Source organism: Manihot esculenta, chromosome 18 (assembly GCF_001659605.2).
Source record: "Manihot esculenta cultivar AM560-2 chromosome 18, M.esculenta_v8, whole genome shotgun sequence".
Lineage (NCBI taxonomy): Eukaryota > Viridiplantae > Streptophyta > Magnoliopsida > Malpighiales > Euphorbiaceae > Manihot > Manihot esculenta.
Genome location: NC_035178.2, coordinates 9,315,253 through 9,333,842, shown reverse-complemented (window position 1 = coordinate 9,333,842; position 18,590 = coordinate 9,315,253). Strand labels below are relative to the sequence as shown.

Sequence of the window (18,590 nt, the reverse complement as noted above, 5' to 3'; positions counted from 1 at the left end):
AAAATCTAAAACTTATCCTATTTTCAAATATTGAATATATTTTTTTAACAGTAAAATATGCATAATCTACCAGTGATCAAATGGTGTTTTGGAATAGCGGGCGAGAACATAACTTAGAGAGGCGGTAACCACAAAAAAGCTTTAATATTAAAGAACCTAGCTATTTGAGATCCGGTATTCATGGGATGGAGACAATAGAGAGTCGATTTTGGTTCATTAGGATAGCTATGAGTTATGGATAGGATGTTAAGTCAAATTACTAATGGTAACTCTGCTTCTCCAAATGACGACTATGGTGCGGTGGGACTTCGAGTGAATATATGGGATATGGAGTCTTGGTTTATTAAGGTAAGTTATACTCATAGTCTAGTTTTAAAATAGAATCGAACAAAAACAGATTGATAGCAGATAGTTAAAACCAACTTAAAATAAAGCAAAATTAGAACCATAATCGGACCGGATAAAAACCAAAATCTTCATGGTTTAGTTTAGGGATTTTGAAACCATGAACCACAAGTTTTAAATTGGACCAAATTAATGGTTTTAAGCCATATCAAATTGGCAATTTAATTTTAATAATATCTCGGCCCTACTGTAATAATATTATTTTTCATCTATTTTAAATATTTAAATATAATTTTATAAAGGTAGTTATTTATCTTCAGTTTTAATTTAATTGAATTTTCAATAAAAATAAAATTCATTAGACTACGTTGCTATGGAAAGACAATTATAATGTGATTATAATTGTGAGATTCGCATTTAAGTAGTGTCTCCAAATATTTCTGATCCATATTTTTATATAATTGGATAAATATTTTTTTTTTTTGAAAAGGAGAGAAATATCATTAACTCAAAGCGACTAAAGAAACTATATGAAGAGGAGGGACATAAACCCAAACTGCTTGACCTGACTCAGAATGAGCCAATGTTGCTAGAACATGAGCGACATCATTCGCAGATCTGTAAATAAAACCACATATTGCTTTTTCATAACTGGATAGAAGCAATTTACAATCTTGAACCAAAAGACCAAAATGTGATAAATTATTTAACGAAGCATTGTTAATGGACACAACAAGAACCTGAGCATCCGATTCGAAAAGAACTCGATCCCATCCGCACTCTTTAATCCAGCTCAACACCTCTTGAAAAGCCATTGTCTCAGCACACTTAACCTCCATCTGACTACAAAAACAGCCTGCTTTAGCCGCCATAAATCTACCATTAGCATCTCGGACTACACAGCCGAAACCTAGTGAACTTCGTTGCGAGTTTAAAGATGCATCAATATTAGTCTTAATCCAACCCTGCGGTGGAGGAGACCAAACAGTCAAAGCCAACACAACATTGGTGCAGCTGTTAGAATCAGAGCAGGCCCCCCTCCATTGCTACAAAAAATTCAGTGCCATGAAGAATACACCACTCGCAGTTCGACCCTGAACTTTCCAAACAACATTATTTCTGTTATGCTACAAAGCACAACATATCATTAGAATAAAGGAAGCATTCTCCGCAGAAGCAGTAAGGAAGGTTAAAGAGAACCAACCACTCCCTAAGAGAGGTAGCGGAGTATGCAGGCCAACCCAAAGGCGAACTCAACCAGCAACTGCGGGCAAAAGGACATTGAACAAGAATATGCAAGACAGTCTCAGGAGCCTCATGACACAACGGACACATTGAATCAATCGGAACTCTCCTGGACTGAAGCAAAGAGAGGCAAAGAACAACATTAACTAAAGCACGCCAGCAGAAATTAAGCACTTTAGGAGGCACCTTCGTCTTCCAAAAACGACTCCATATCTCACTATCTTCCCTATGTCGAAACCCAGCAACCAGAAATCTATAAGCACTCTTGACAGAATAGTGACCCTTGGACGCAAATTTCCAGCACCACGCATCTGGGTGCGAAGAAAGACTTAGAGGGATGTTCAAAATACAACTCCTATCTCTGTCATTGAACAATTGAGCTATTAAACTCTCATTCCATCTATGGCCGATCATAAGATCTACAACAACAGAAAGAGTACAATTCGGAGGAGGGGGTGTAGAAACAAATGAGTCGGGCGCCTCTTTCAACCAAGGGTGAGACCAAATAGAAACGGACCTGCCATTCCCAATTCTCCAATAAGCACCAGCTTTAACCAGACTTCGAGTTGCCCATATACTATGCCACAAAAAGCTAGGATTGTGGCCCAAAAAAGCTTCAAAAAAAGACGTTGTCGGAAAATAACGAGCCTTAAGAAAGCGGGCCACTAAAGAATGAGGCCTGGTAATAATGTTCCAATCCTGCTTACCAAGCATGGCTAAGTTAAACTCATGGATAAATATTAGAGCTGTTGAGAGTAGTAGATATTATATTTTTTCCTTTTAAAGGAAACAACTGAACTTATAAGTTGAAATATGTGAGATATATATAACTAATGTATAAATACTTATTTTATGAATAATTGCAGTTGAACTCACCCACCTAAAAAATTCATATGAAAAATAAACTGTGTTTATAGATTATTCAAGTGATGGTTATATAAGTGATCACTTGACTTGAAATCAATAAATAATTTTACATAGAAATTTTTATGTTTTTATTCATTTTACACGTTGTTTGGTTCATGAGTAATAAGTGGAGATGAATTGAAAATATTAGGAACTGTATGAAAGTGTTTATGTGATTGGGATAAGATTTATCACCCTAGATTAATTTAGGGAATGTACCATTTGTTCTCTACTAATATTGATTATGAAATCCTTGTGTAAAATGGAACGAAATTAGCAAATAATTGAAATTTCATTCAAAAGGTTAATAACTGATAAATGAGAACTAATATGATTTAACATTACAACATGTTTCATGTATTAAATATTAAATCAGGACATTTATGATAAAAAGCTATTAATTACACTGACAAACCATGCACTGAAAGATTAAGCCAAACCATTTTTGATATTTTGAATATTTGAATAGTTTTGATATGTTGTTAAACAATGTTCTTAACTCTTAAATTAATTAATTAGTTAATTATATTTGTTATCAACATATTTAAAATTTAACGGATCACACAAATAAAGAGAATTATATGAAAAAATAAAATGAGAAAATAAATAAAGTAAAACTTGATTGCATATAAATTGCTATTGAAATAAAATTATAATTTAAAGAATTACGATTTTGATCTAATTAATTAAATAAAAATTTAATTAAATTTATTTAAAATTTATATAGTTTATTTATTAAAGTTTTGAACTACAGTTATAATTTATTTATTTAATAAATTAAATAAATAAATATTATTATAGGAAATCCTAAATTTTTAGTGTAAAATTACATGTTACGAGAATTTGTATTTTTTCTAACAGAAACCTTTTGAAAATCTTCAGAATTTTTATAAAAAAAATAAAAAATTAACACTCAAAATCTCTTACTTTTAAAATTTTTAAATTGTTATTTTATGTGAATATCGTTAGAGACCGAACATTTGAACATTTCATGATTTGCAACTATTCAATTATAGAGAACGGTATCCCTTTTTACAAAGAAAATAAATAATATTTATTTTTTAAAATATTATTATTTTTTCTGTTTAAACTTAATAAAAAAATTTATTTATTTATTTATTATTTTTTGCTATATTTGATTTAATCGAAATTCATCGCTCTTCTTTTACTTATTTTTTTACGACAAGTTATGATGCTACTTATTTTTTTACGACAAGTTATGATGCTAATAATACGAGTGATTATGATGCTAATAATATGAGTGGACGAGAGTCTAAACTTCAGTTTAAAAGAAAATTTAAAATTTTACATTTTTGTTGGCAATATAGTGACGGATTTTAATTTTTTCATTAGATATTTTAGTAATGAATTTCATATATTTATTTTCAATAAAAAATTTAATTTTTTGTAGTGATTTATAAAATTATGGTAAGTATAATATTTAATTTTAAAAAAATCAATTTACAATTTGCATAGGCTTCTGTGTACAATGTTTTAGTATCATATTTATTATATATTCATACTAATTTCACATCTAACTGTTGACATAGTTTGTAATCTCGAAGGCAAATCCAAAAGGGATTAATTAACCGTTCATACCTAGACGTGGCAGGCTGCTATTGGGAGGTGCCTGATTGGAGCTGCTGCTTCTTCTTCATCTTCATCTCGCGACTCTTTAACAGAGCGGAGCTGTAGCCGAGAACGTATACATCAAACAGAGAATGAAGAATCACCATGATTGATTCTCAGCTCTCTTTATGGGAGAGCGGTGGTTGCGATGAACAGAAAGATGGGTATGAGAATTGTGAAGCAAGAAAAGCTTCTTCAAGACTTTGATGAACACTACCAAACTTGCAGCTGCTGCAGGTGGCTTTTTAGGTGAAACCATGGCGGTACTAGTAGTTTTAGTGGACGATCTCAGAGATTGAATCTGATGAATACATCCCATTTTAACCATATGAATATCAGAATCAAATCTTAATGAACTTGGACTTCTCTTTATCGATAATTCTTCATTGAAATCTTCCCACAACATGTCCATTTTTTCTTCTTTATCTTCATTTTCATCATCCAACTTTGCGCCTCCACCTCGCTCTGCCCATGAACAGCTCTTTATTTGGGTGGAGTACTTGATTGGTTGGTGTGTTGGGAGACAATCTTGGTAGTCTTCATCTTGGTCACTATCTTCTTCTTCTTCTTCTTCTTCTTCTGTTTTTGTGGTTCCATGGCAAAAATCAGGAGAGGCTGCCGGAGACAACCGCCATAGAGGTGGAGTGTCGATAGCCGAGGAGGTGGTGTCGGTGGTGGTGGGGAAGCTGAAGTAGTCTTCAGTGGCCATGGGCTGTGGTGGGTAACATAAGAGATGGGTATGAACAGGTTTGTTTTGGAAGTTGGAGCTGTGGGCTTGGTGTAGATGGTCTTTGGACAAATTAGTTCAACGGCTGCAAGAACCAAATTTATATAAATATATATTAATTTATGTTTTATTTTTTTAATTGTTGGTGAAGAATCTAGGATAGGGTCCCACCCATTACGTAGTCCCACCGGCACCCATAGGTTGATTTGCCTTTCATTTTGAAATAATATTTTGAATTTTTTACGATTATTACTCAGAGTCAACTGGTTTTAGAAAAAAAAAACTTTAATCTTCATTAGAAGATAAAATTATTAGTTAAAAAAGGCAAATACTCATACAAGTATTAGACTATTAATTACACATAAAAATGTTATTTTTTAAATATATTTATTTTTATGTATAATTAATAATTAAAAATTAATATTTATATAATGATGTTACGAGATTTTAAAAAAATAAAATTTATAAGATTGTGTATAATGTTAGTTTGAGAGGTTACACATTCTCCTTTAGTTTTTAGTGATGCATAATCGTCATTCTATTGTAATACCATTTATTTTTATTACGTAAATCCATAGGATCTACGTATAGATATATCTATTTACTTATTCTCGTTAGACGGCCATTTAATTTTTCTGCAGTACACATGCTGTAGGGCCGTGGAGTAGTCAGACCTGCTCTCTGTCACATCAAATATGCTAGATTCTCCTCATGGATTCAAATTTGGGTCAGTCCGGCCTGTTTTAATCACGAATTAGATATCGTACTGCTAAATCAGCTTGCTTAATAGTTCTACTGAATTTTAAATTTGTTTCGTTCTCTAGAATTCAACCTTAATTTGGATATCAGAAGTCTGGCATCATCGTATAAATTTTTTTTTTTTTAACTCTGGGAGCTGGGGAGCCTTAGTTACATCCATTTGCTGTGGGTGTTGACTCTGTATAGCTTGGAAAGGGATTGCACTACTACTCCCTACTCTGTGTCTCTGTTTTTAACATATGATTTGTTTTCTAAGTTTACACTTGAAATTTGTCCTTTCTACATATGCAAATGATAGATTCCATGGTTTACCAATTTTTCAGTAGTTTAAGGATTAAGTATGCATTAGAGATTTGTTTGGATGTAGCAGCTGCATGGAATGGATGAAGGTGTTGTGTCTTTAATCAAGTTGTTAGTGACTTCACTTTTACTATAATCAGAAAATCTTTTCCTTAATTTTGGGCAGCATTTGAATTTTGGATTATGAGTTAATTCCAAGCAACTTCAATCAAAATCTATCCCCAAATTTTATATTAAATTATATAATTATCATCTACAAAGGCATGATTTAAATTGTTTACAGGATTTTTTTAAATATATATATATATATAAATTTTAAATTAATAAATTAAAATATATTATTTTAATAAAATAAACGATAAATAAATTGAGAGAATAGAATCTAAAACCTCTCAAATTTATTTAAATATATTTACCATCAAATTAAATCTGTGAGGCATAATATAACATTAAATATATTATATTAATATCTAACGTTAAATAAAAATATTTTGACTGTTATATTATATATTATAGTAATACTATATTATATTAATATTAATTTCTTATGATAACGGTTTATATTATAAAAAGTAAAAATATTATTAAAAAATATGATAACAATTTATTAATAAATATGTTACAATAACAGTTTATTAATGTTAATTTCCTATCGTAACTTGTTATAAATGATCTAGTATTAATAAATGAAAAATACAATAACAGTTAAAAAATATTGTTAATAACATTTACATGTAAATATAATAAATTAAATATATTTAATTTATTATATTTTATAGTACAATATTAAATATATTTTATATTATATTTAATTTATTTAAGAGAATAATTTATTATATTTTGTTATATTTATCATAAAAATATTTAATTATATTATAATAATATATTTTAATTTATTCATTTAAATTTTTAAAAATATTATTGTTACTGTCTAATTTTGCTGCTGTATAATTTTTTATAATAATAATAATTTTTTATTAAAAAATTATATTATAAATATTTTTTATATTAGTTCAAAATCGTTTAGGAAAACATATATAAGTTGATAATAAAAGGAATTGTGCACAAAATATTTAAAATTATGAAATGATATTATTCTAAAATTAAACATATATAATATCACTGAGTTGTTATTTTTTTGTATATAAAAATTATTTTTTAATTTTATAATAATAAATTAAAATTTATTATTATAATATAATTAAAATTTTTTATAATAAATTATATTTTATTATAATATATAATAAATTAAATATATTTTTTTATTAAAAGTACATGTAATATAAAATATATTTAAAATTACGCTATAAAATATAAATTTATTATATAGGCAGTAAACAAAATGGTGCTTTTTACCTAAAATATTTTTTAACCGTTGTCATACTCGAATTATTAAATAGCACCCGAATAATTCTTTTATAAGTTCACATAATTTTTTTAATATTTTTTATTTTTATAATATATGTTATATTATGTACAATTTAATTTATTAATATATTATTTATAATATAATTTTTTATAATAATAAATATTTGAATATATTAATATAATAACACCGTAATTACATAGTACCAATTATATTAATTTATAGTTATTATATTTAATATATTTTGTTATTTTAATATATAAAAATATTATAAAAATCAAACAGTACAAGAAATATTTAGAATTATAAAAAATATTAATAATAAATAAATTAATTAATTAATATAAATATTTAAAATTATAATAATTAAATTTATATTTTATTGTATTGATTGTACGTACAACCGTATATGTTCAATTATAATATAATATTAATTTCATAGCATTGAACTTAAATAGTATTAATAATATTTTTTATTTAAATATTAATAATATAATTAAATATATTTTATAATATAAATAATAAAATGTATTTTTATTATAATATATAATATAAAATTAAAAACATTTTTATAATAACATCTTTAACTGTTATATAAAATATATTTAATATTATATTATGAAAATTAGAAGTATCTAAAAAATATAATAAAACTAACTAAATATACTTTATTTATATTTAAAAAACAGAGAATATGCTTTTTTATTATTAATTTTTTTATTTATTAATAACACGACTAAATATATTTTATAATATATATAATAGAATATATTATTATAATATATAATATAACAATTAAATAAAATTTTATAAAAAAATATGATAACAGTTTATCATTAAACCTTATAACAATTAAATTAAAGTGCTACACGTGTAATATGTTAAAAAAATAAAATATATTATTAAAAATATTTATTACTATATTATAAATAATTAATAATATACATTTTTAAAATAATATAAAAATATATTATTATAATATAATAATAACTAAAAAGTAAAAAAAAAAAGTTATTTTTTGAATTTCTAAAGCCTGTTGGGCTGTTTGAACAGCCTACAGCCGAATAAGCGACCTCTATTCCTTTTTTTTGACAAATAAGTTTATATCTAAAATGCCAAATATTTTTTTTTTAACTCCAAAAAGACAAAAACCCGGTACATGGAAGCAGCTGAAAGTCGCCTGAGAATAACTCAGGCCGCGTTTGCGCATTATCCTCTGAAAGAACATAAAGAACCAGCTTACTGTGTTGGTAATGTACAGGTTAATGGCATGGTTCCCACACTCCCCCAAAATACAAACAACATCTTGAAAGAAACCAGCCCAGAGAATCAATGGATTTACAGCTATGCCTGTCGCATGGATTCCTGACGCCGAAGAGGGATCCCTTCAGGTTCAAATACATTGTCTTGTGTGTGCCTGGGAAGTCTCAATGATTGTGAAGAACCTGTGAACAAAAGCTCATTAATTTTTACATCAATAATCTCTAAGAAACCAAAAGAAAATGATAAAACATTGCAGAACAAGCCCATAATTCTCACCCTCGACCATGTCCTTTGTTTTGTGAAGAAGAAAAGTTCCAGAAAGGATAGTCACAAATCCACATATCTCAGTGACAATTTGAGTTGGATTCTGTCGATCCCAATCCTGAATCAGAAAAAGTATATAATTGTATGGTCATGAATTCTGGGTACAGCAGCAAGGGGGATGCTTGGTAAGAAAAGGCAAGACAGCCGCCACATGAAACTTCAAAGTGGACACAGACAGGAGAGAAAGTAGAGGGGAAAAACAAATATACTTGGTAAAAAAATTACCTTAAACATGATTACACTGGCCAAAATGGTTAAGGATGTAAACATCACATAGTATATAGGCGAAACGACAGCCGTATTGAACGTATCAAGAGCCTGCAATTAAGAGACTAGGATGAGTTTACTGCAAAATCCATAATATAATGGGGTTTATGGAAAGAACTTAGAGACCAGAAATGTTGGCACCACCTGCAACTGACGCATCTGAACCACTGACTCATGTGGGTTTCATGCATATTGAACAATGGGACCCAAATGAATCAACAGCCCAGATTTGTCGATCGCACCATCCCTGACTGACACTAGTACTCATCTAAGAGATAATCCTAGATGAGTACTACAGCTCTTAAACTTTCAACATAATTTTTAGCTTAAGAAACACAATCTTAGGGTCTGTTTAGCATTGCTGTTCGAGCTGCGGTTGAGAACACATTTTTAAAAATACTATTTAGAGAATATTAAAAAATAATTTAAAATTATTTTTGACATAATTTAGTCATAAGAACACCAAATTGTTTTCAAAACAGCACTTTTTTGAGCCCCAAACCTAATGCCCAACACTATAATGCCAGAAAAAGAAAAAGTTGTAGCTTATATTCTCAATTTGCACTAGAATTCTGTGGCTTCTTTACAATGTAGCAACAAGAAGGATATACTGCATCATCAAACTTAGAATTACTGAAATTCAGCAATGTCATGTGATCAGGAAGGTCGAGAGCTCATCATCATACTTGAGAGCTAAAGTTCTGAAAAATTAAAGGTTTTTCTAGTAAATTATGAAATAACCAGCTGCATTTAAAATTATCCTAGTTGATACGCTACTAAGCTTACTTACAAATAAATTAGTATAAGGTTAATGCAATAGGTTTTATCCTTCAAAATCTGAAGGGACTGAAAGAACTTCTAAGAAAAGGAGTACCTTGTTTAAATAGTTCATCTGAGTGATCACACAGGTAAGCACAACCAAGGTAAAGGCCCATGTCTGGGGGTATAGTAATTGATTCATGCCTGAGAAAGTAAGCTTCAGAGCAATTCCAATTGCTTTAACACTCATGACCTGTTAGAGTGAAGGGAAGATAATTTTAACAACAGTTAATATGTATGCATGAGAGTGTATTTAACAACAATAAAATATATATCAGTTTCAAGAGAGAGCAAAAACTGACACATACCGATAATGAACCCACAAGTGAACAAACAGCTATATATACCATGACATGAGTCTGTCCATATTGGGGTATAACACAAACAATGATGACGAAGACTGCTCCAATGACAAAAGTAGCATAGACAAGGAAGGCTGCATACGTCCAAATATGCAGAATTTCAATTCTTTAAAAAGATGTGATCAAATCAAGGATCTATCATGGGTAGAAGCGATTATAGTTCTTTTATTTTTCTTTTTTTCTTGTTTAGGAATATTTACCTGGCTCCGTTGCAAGTTCCCACACTTCCTTGACAGACTCAATATCTCGTTCTTTAGGAGCATGCAACACAATTGTCGTTGAACCCACAACACATAGAGCACAACCAAGAATCCCAAATAGGTGCAACTTCTCCCGTAAAATAACATGAGCTAGGACAGCACTGTGAGAGAACAACAAAGATAGCATTATAATCAGATAGCTGATTTGTCATAGTCAATTGTAAATCTTCTCTTACCTGATAATAATGCTAAGTGCACCAAGAGGAGTAACCAGAATAGCAGGAGCAAATGCATAAGCTGCAAAGTTAGCAATTTCCCCAACAACCACTGCCATAGTGACAATATCCACGTTAGTATGCACTCAAACCTTGAATAGGCTTCAACTTTTTAAAAAATAAATAAAGATGAAAATAAAGGGTAATCATTTCAAAAGAAAATATAACAACTTGTCCTGCTCCAGAAAACAACCAAATATTGAATATGCTAGATAAAAGGAAGTGCAGTCATACAAAAGCATGTTGCACATCTTTCAGATTATATCTGGTCATTAGTTTAACAGAACGTTGTTTATAACAATTGAATAAAGAAATGCTTCAATATCAAACCACAAATTAGCGGTTTGATATCAGAGCGTGTCCTGCTCCAGAAAGCAACAAAATATTGAAATGCATAATATAAGGCATAATATAAGGAAGTGCAGTCATACAAAAGCATTTTGCACCTCTTTCAGATTATATTTGGTAATTAGTTTAAAAGGACTCTGTTTACAACAATTAAATAAGAAATCCTTCATGTATCAAACCACAAATTAGTGTTTTGATAAGCTTTCAATGGAAAATGAAGCAAGAACACATTCAATCATATGAATACAAAGTTAAAGTTGATAATTAGAAAATAATTTCATCCAAGTGGTCCTTTGCATTTCCCAAATTTTTGCAATCTTAAGGCACTAAAAAAACATGGAAACAGAATGAATTATGAGAAATTACAGTTTCAATGAAAAGGAAGAATCTGTAGCTTGAAGTCTTAGTGCCAAGAATAACTTTCATTTCCTTGATGATATGTAATCACCAAACACATAAAGGCTTCATAATATTAAACTGTCAATTCCTCCCAATTTCTGTTCCATATTCTCCATTGAAGGGACAAGAAAAGTATGCAAACTTAAACTTACTTGTAATCATGCCAATCCACCAAAGTGGCTCATACAGGTAAGAATAACCCCCAGCACCTGCAACAAAATCAATAATTTGGGAGACAGTATAAACACACCACTTTATTCCCATAAGCAAAAACATTATGCAACATCAAGAGATGATATGCCACCAAAACACTTCTAACAGCAATAACTAACAAATGCAATTGCACAGGAAAAAGCACAAAAGGAAGTGGATATAAGAATCAAGCGGACAACCAAAAAAATTCACCAGAACTGCATTCCAAATGCAACACAACATAACAATTCTCCAATGGCCATTGCAAACTGGGAAACAAAGATTATGAAACCAAATAAAATATTCAGATTACAATGTAATTGCATCATATTTTTAAGAATTCTTCAATTGTTGCAAGTATTTCATTATAGTTAGACAAAGGGATTAAAAACCCCAGAGTTGACCCACCAAATTTTACCCAGTTCAAGCCAGGAAGAAATCCTCTCAGCTAATTGCAAAGAACACAATTCCTAGTCTTACGCCCATGTGATGCAATTCATTTCACAGCCAGAAACGAACCCAAAAGGCAAAAACAATTTATATATATAAAAGGAAAAGAAAAATTTTTACCTGCCCTGAGACCAGAAGAACCAGCTTTCTTCAAACCCTTTTTCTTCACAATAAAACTTGCTCCAATAAAGAAGCTGGAAGACAAAGCCAACACCAGCCCCTTTATGTTATCAGAAGACATTCCCTTGTCTGAGTCCGCCATGGCTCTAACTTCACAGGAACCTGACACCACCGACAATATCTCACGTCGAAAGATGCCACTTCCACCGTTTCCATTCCATAATCAAATTCTCCCTCCCTATTGAATTCTTATGATCATTATACTGGACGAATACCGAGCTATGTGAGCATGCGATTATCCAACTCCAATGTGTATGTGCAGAAACACAAACAGAGCGACAGAGAGGAATTGGGATTTGGAAATTGGATTTGTTTTGCCTTTTAGGCCACCTTGCTTTCCACTTTTGCCTCTTTTCTGCTGCATTGAAAAATAAAGTGCAAATTAACTATTTAGTCCCTAATTATATTAAAATTTATTAATTGTTAATTCCTCTATTTTAAAAATTAAGTTGTAATATTTTTTATATTTTAAAAAATTTACTTATTAAATATTTTATTATTTAATTTATATTGTATGAAAAATTTTATTAATTATTTTTTTAGTTTTATAAAATTTTATTAATTAATTTTTATATTAAAAGCATTGTAAAGTTTTTATTACACTTAATTGTTAAACTTAACGAGTAAATTAATTAATAAATTTTTATTAATTTTAAAAATATTTTAATATATTTTTTAAAATTAAAAAATTAATTAATAAATTTTTCTATAATATAAAAAACCAAATCATAATTTTTTTTATCAAGTAAGAATACAGTTTTTATAATTGGATTTAGGAAAATGTACTATTACTCTATATAAGTTAATAAAATTAAATATTTTGTCCTTTTATATTTAACAATAAGATAATTTTTTTTACTATTCAAGTTTAATAGCATTAAAAGGCATAAAGGTCACAAGTATAGTAACACGTGAAATAACTATAATACTATTGTATCGAATTAGTCTATATAATTTTAACATATAAGTATTTATTCTGTAATTCAAAATTAATTATATAATCTCTATAATTTTAAAATCATAAATATTTAATATTTATAATTTTAAAATAATAACTATTTAGTTTTTATGAATCGTTAATTGTTTGAAATAATACCACTAATTAAAGTAATATTTTAAAATATAGACTAAATAATAATTTTTAATAGATTTAACATAAAATAATATTGAGATATGAAATCTAATAATATATTATAAACTGTATATCGTACTCCATAATCGTATATTCAATTCCGTGCTCACCCGTCACTCAAAAGCGGAGTTCAAAGTAGAGCTCGAACCTGAGGCCATTCGGATGTTAGTCAAGCATAATAAAGCATCTCATACTAGGCCACAAAATGAAAATTCATCAGGCCATAATCTCATGCCATAATCTAGGCATTGGACCCATTAAATAAAGGCGTCTCGTGCCAGGCCATCTGAGTGTTAGTCCTGCATAGTAAGCCATCTAATGTCAAGCCACAAGGCACAAATTCATCAAGCCATAATTCGAGTGTTAGTCTCACTAAACAAGACAAGTATGAGTCAGGCCGACCAATCGAGTCTTGATCCCTCTTCACAGGAAGTTTCTAAGGCATTTCATATGTAGGCTACAATGCATTTGCCATTGCTCTTACAAAAAGCTGCTTAACAAGTGAGTAAAGTCGGTAAGGAGGAAAATGATCGGAAGATTATTAGGTCTAGTCAAGGCTAAAAAATGCTCAGAAGTACGCCTGGACTAAAAAATACCTGTAAGTTTGTTAGGGCTAGTCAGGCCTGAAAAATGTCTGGAAACTCATCAGGACTAGAGAATGCATGTAAGTTCATCAAGACTAGAGAATGCCTAGAAACTTGATAAGGCTAGAAAATGCATGTAAGTTCATCAGGACTAGAGAATGCTCGGAAACTTGATAGGGCTGGAAAATGTCTGGAAGCTAGTCAGGGCTAGAGAATGCCTGAAAGCTCAATAGGGCTGAAAAATGCTCGGAAGCTCATCAGGACTGAAAAAAACTCGACAACTCTCCAAGGCATTACTATATCACTTGGATCAATTTTGGCCTAGTGTTGGACAAGATCTTGGATCGGCCTGGTCGATAAGGCAAGTGAGAAGAAAGTAAGGACAATGCATGCTCAACCCGGATAGAAGTTGACTTAGTTCGATGGACTGAGCTAAGGCCGCATGGTTCCACTCAGAACAGTCAGTATGATTTACACTTTAGAACCGTGACACATTTCACGATCAGACCACTAGAAAGGTATCCATCAGGCCAACGACCAAGTATCTGTAATACCCGGCTAGACTCCGGTATCGGAATTCCTACCGTCCGGTGGAATCTCGGATGTCGGAGACCTCTAGAAGGGTAAAACCATGTTTTCATAAAATGTTTTAATGTATTTGATGATTTTAAGTAAAAAGGAAAATGAGTTTTGTATGAAAACAACCTTTGAGGAAAACCCAGGTTCGGCCGCTGAACCTCAAGTTCGGCCGCCGAACATGCGGGCATTTCGGGTGTGCCTTAGGCCCCCGAAGGCATAAGTGAGGGAAGTCCAGGTTCGGCCGCCAAACCTCAAGTTCGGCCGCCGAACATGGCATGCATGCGGAGGCACGTTCGGCCCCCGAACGTGGCCTGGCCAGCCACTATAAAAGGGTCCCTTAGCCGAAAACGGGCGAGCTTTTTCCCCATTTTTAGCCAAGGTGAGCTCTCCACCGTCCCTCACCAATCTTGAGTCCTTTCCTTCAGATCTTTCAAGATTTTCACAAGTTTTTGCTTTATTTTGAAGATTTTCGAGTTTAAAGCAAGTTTTGGGGCTTTGAGGTTCAAGAACTCAAATCTCTTCCATCTTCGAGCTAGGGTCATTTTCCTCTCGATCTTCAAGAGGTAAGGACCGATCTTGAGTTCACTATATGTTTTTAACAAGTTTTAAGTTGATTCTTGAAGTAGAAATGCATGTGTAGGGTTTTATGAGTTTTTGGGTTTTTGTTGGTTTATGGGCAATGTATGTTGGATTTGTGTTGTTTGATGTGTTGTAGATGGGGTTTTAGATGGTTTGAAGCCCCTAGGAGCTTGTATGCTTGAGTATGTGTGTTGTAGAATAGGTTTATGCATGATTGGAAGTTTTGGAGGCAAATGTGCATAGAGGAGCCAAGTTTCTGCCCTTTGGCAGAAACCAGGTTCGGCAGCCGAAGGACTTTCGGCCGCCGAACATGGCTGGGGAGGCAAGCCTTTCGGCTGCCGAAGCCTGCCCCCGAAAAGAGACTTTCGTCTCTGTCTGGGACTTTCGGCCGCCGAAGGTGCCGCCGAACCTGCCTGGGTTTCGGCTCTGGAGGGACTTTCAGCTGCCGAAGGTGCCGCCGAACCTGCCCTGTTCAGCCTTCCTTTGCATGTTTTTGCATGATTGTTTTGAGGTGTTTTAGGGGGTTTTTGGGGGATGTTTTTAGAGTTATGTTCTAGTTGTTTGGTCCCTCATTTGAGTCCACCTGTGTAGGTTCGGACCCGAGGAACCGAGGACCCCAGCAGTGAGTTCAGCTGCTTCTGAGTCAGTAGAACTTCAGCTAGAGGTGAGTAGAATAAACCTTTACGATTTAAAGCAAATAAATTATAAAGTTTTTAGCATGTTCATGCATCATGAATGCCATGTGATGAATTAGGTTGTTTGCATTAGAATTCACGAATATGTTGCATTGCATTTATGATGTTGATGTGAATTGGTTATTGGATGATCCTTTAGTCCTCATATGGTATGATGATGTTACGGCATGATATGGTATGGAAGTCCAGGTTGTACCCATTCTACGTCCCTGGCACATTGGAATGTTATGATATGTTATGTTAAGAGAAAGACCGGTTGTACCCATTCTACGTCCCGGCACTTTGGAATGTAGAGGACTATTGGTGACAATACCATCCGAGATGTGATTTGTTGTGATGTGTTGCATTACATGATGGCATGAGAATTTAAATGTTGTTTTTCATTATTCTGCTCACTGGGCTCTAGTAGCTCACTCCTTTTCCCTAATCCCCCAGGATTGCAGGTACAGGCTAGACAGAGAAGTCAAGAAGAGTAAAGTCATATGTTTGTAATAGATAGAAAGTGGACATGATAAATTGTAAGATGATGTAAAGTTGAATAGTCATGTTATGTATAATGATATTGAGGATTAGAAGTTGTGCTTGACCCTATGGGTATTGTTATCCCTTTTAATACGTGATCTTAGATGTCTTATGATGTTTATGTAAACCAACTCAACTTATGTTGTATCGCCCATTGGGGCATTGATGAGATCCCACAGAGGGGTCAATGTTTATGATTATGTCTATGTTCAGTGCATGCACAGGTTGAGTTTGGTGTATGAGAGAATGTATGAAAGAAAAGTTTTAATTGTTATGTATGATTGTTGATCATGTATGGGATTAAACAGGTTTACAGGTTACATGTCAGGCTTGCTACGGGTCCCGGCGGCCTTAAGCCGATCTGGATCCTAGCGCCGGTAGCGGTCCGATTTTTGGGTCGTTACAGAATGGTATCAGAGCCCTAGGTTCATATGGTCGGACCTAGAGTGTCAGGCTCATAGATGTTATAGAAGGTCAAGCACAATAGGAAGATCATGTCCACTAGGATAGGATGTGGAGTCCTGTCTTGCATGATGATGTGAAATGCCATGATTATATGCATGTGCATTAATGATATGTGATGTATGTGATGAGGGTTCATGTGTGCCCACATGAACCATATGATGCTAATATTTGTTTGTTATGTGCTGCCTTTCAGAAAACAGGATGAGGGGAACTCGTCGATCTGCACGATTGACTGGAGTACCACCTGAGGATGAGGGCACGAGTGCCCGTCCTCCAGCATTGCCTAGGGCAATGTCATGTAGATCAAGCAGAGAAAGAGTGTCAAGGGACCCTAGAAGGTCTTTTGATGCTAGCAGAAGGGGGACAGATAGAGGAGGAAGTTCTTCAGATGTGAGGGAGGTTATGGAAGAGGACCAGAGGAGGGATGGAAATCTGGATGTCAGCATGTCGGAAGAAGGGACAGGGGAGTCTCAGGGAGGCGCTCAGGCCTCGAGGTATGGTTTTCCACCCCATTATCTACCCTTCCCACAGGGTTCAGGGTATCCGATGGGAGGCACATCGGATTACTCCAGCTTTAACCCCTACCCTACCTACATGCCTTATCCACCTTTCTATCCACCTCACCCCCAGTACCCAGCTTATCCACCCTCACCCTTTTATCCTCACCCGGCAAACCCCACCTCGGGGAATGCTACACCTCCACCTCCACCACCTACAGAACCAGCAGCCCCAGTTACTCAACCTTCTAGACCCAGCTCAGCCAGTGGGAGCAAGGTCAAGATGACCGACTATATGAAACTGGGTGCTCCTCAGTATGAAAAAGTGGGATGACCCATTTGTGTATCTTGAAAGGGTTAAGGTGATCACAGATGAGATTGGGGCTGATGATAGTAGAGCCATTCAGATAGCTGGGTTCAAGCTTAAGTGCAAAAAGGCACGAGAGTGGTTCAAGAATTATGTGAACCCGAGAGTGGACAACATGTTTTGGGAGGAGTTTGCAAACGAGTTTGCAGGATGGGCTTTCCCAGATAGTTCAAGGGAGCTGAAGATGATAGAGTTTGAGCAGTTGAGGCAGACTGATGAGATGGGTGTAGAGGACTTCATAGACAGATTCTTGGAGCTGTTGCCATTTGCAGGGCAAAATCTTGACTCGGACCAGAAAAGGTCAAGGAGGTATATCATGAAACTCCACTCTAGATATTCCTCCTTGATCCAGTCAGCAGATAGGGAGAGCTTCCATGCCATAGTGGATATGGCCCGGAAAATGGAGGCCAGTGCCATCGTTCAGGGAACAGTCAGACAGTCAGTGGCACAGTCTTCTGGTTCCAAGACCCTAGGCTCTTCTTCTTTGAGTGCAGCAGTTTCAGGTAGCAAAAAGTGGAGTAACACCACTAGGAAGCCGAAGAAGAACAAGTTTTGGAACAAGGTCAAGTCTAGTCTGGGACTAGGAAGTGGCTCGAGCTCTGGTGCGGATAATGCAGTTTGTGCAAAGTGTAGTAGGCCACACAGGGGAGTTTGCCGGGCTGAGACAACAGCCTGCTTCAAATGCGGGCAAGAGGGACACATGGCTCGGGAGTGTCCTAGGGCAGTTTTTGGAGCACAGTCTCAGCAGACAGCTTCTGGTAGTGTGGCTCAGCCAGCAGCTCCAGCCGTGACTCAGGCCAGTGGTAGAGGCAGA

General features: G+C 33.5%; 2 protein-coding genes across 2 annotated transcripts; both read right to left on the bottom strand.

The window, feature by feature from the left end:
• Window positions 1–3,922: 3,922 nt before the first annotated feature.
• LOC110606492 lies at window positions 3,923–4,923 on the bottom strand. The gene has a single exon (XM_021745316.2). It carries the CDS (start codon window positions 4,832–4,834, stop codon window positions 4,226–4,228), a length of 609 nt encoding a protein of 202 aa, XP_021601008.1. The 5' UTR covers window positions 4,835–4,923; the 3' UTR covers window positions 3,923–4,225.
• A 3,462-nt stretch (window positions 4,924–8,385) lies between these two features.
• LOC110605878 (probable magnesium transporter NIPA4) lies at window positions 8,386–12,707 on the bottom strand. The gene is made up of 9 exons (XM_021744548.2): window positions 12,297–12,707; window positions 11,687–11,743; window positions 10,749–10,839; window positions 10,513–10,673; window positions 10,259–10,386; window positions 10,006–10,143; window positions 9,090–9,182; window positions 8,817–8,922; window positions 8,386–8,722 (listed from the first exon to the last, which is right to left on the bottom strand). Exons 1-9 carry the CDS (start codon window positions 12,436–12,438, stop codon window positions 8,622–8,624), a joined length of 1,017 nt encoding a protein of 338 aa, XP_021600240.1. The 5' UTR covers window positions 12,439–12,707; the 3' UTR covers window positions 8,386–8,621.
• Between the last annotated feature and the right edge of the window lie 5,883 nt (window positions 12,708–18,590).

Excerpts from the sequence above, each read along its gene's own strand:
- LOC110605878 (XM_021744548.2), bottom strand. The coding sequence starts at position 12,438 with ATGGCGGACTCAGACAAGGGAATGTCTTCTGATAACATAAAGGGGCTG. Across the intron at positions 10,840-11,686 it reads GTGGATTGGCATGATTACAA|TGGTTGTTGGGGAAATTGCT; the intron begins GTAAGTTTAAGT and ends TCACTATGGCAG. Across the intron at positions 8,923-9,089 it reads CCAGTGTAATCATGTTTAAG|GATTGGGATCGACAGAATCC; the intron begins GTAATTTTTTTA and ends TTTCTGATTCAG.
- LOC110606492 (XM_021745316.2), bottom strand. The coding sequence starts at position 4,834 with ATGGCCACTGAAGACTACTTCAGCTTCCCCACCACCACCGACACCACC.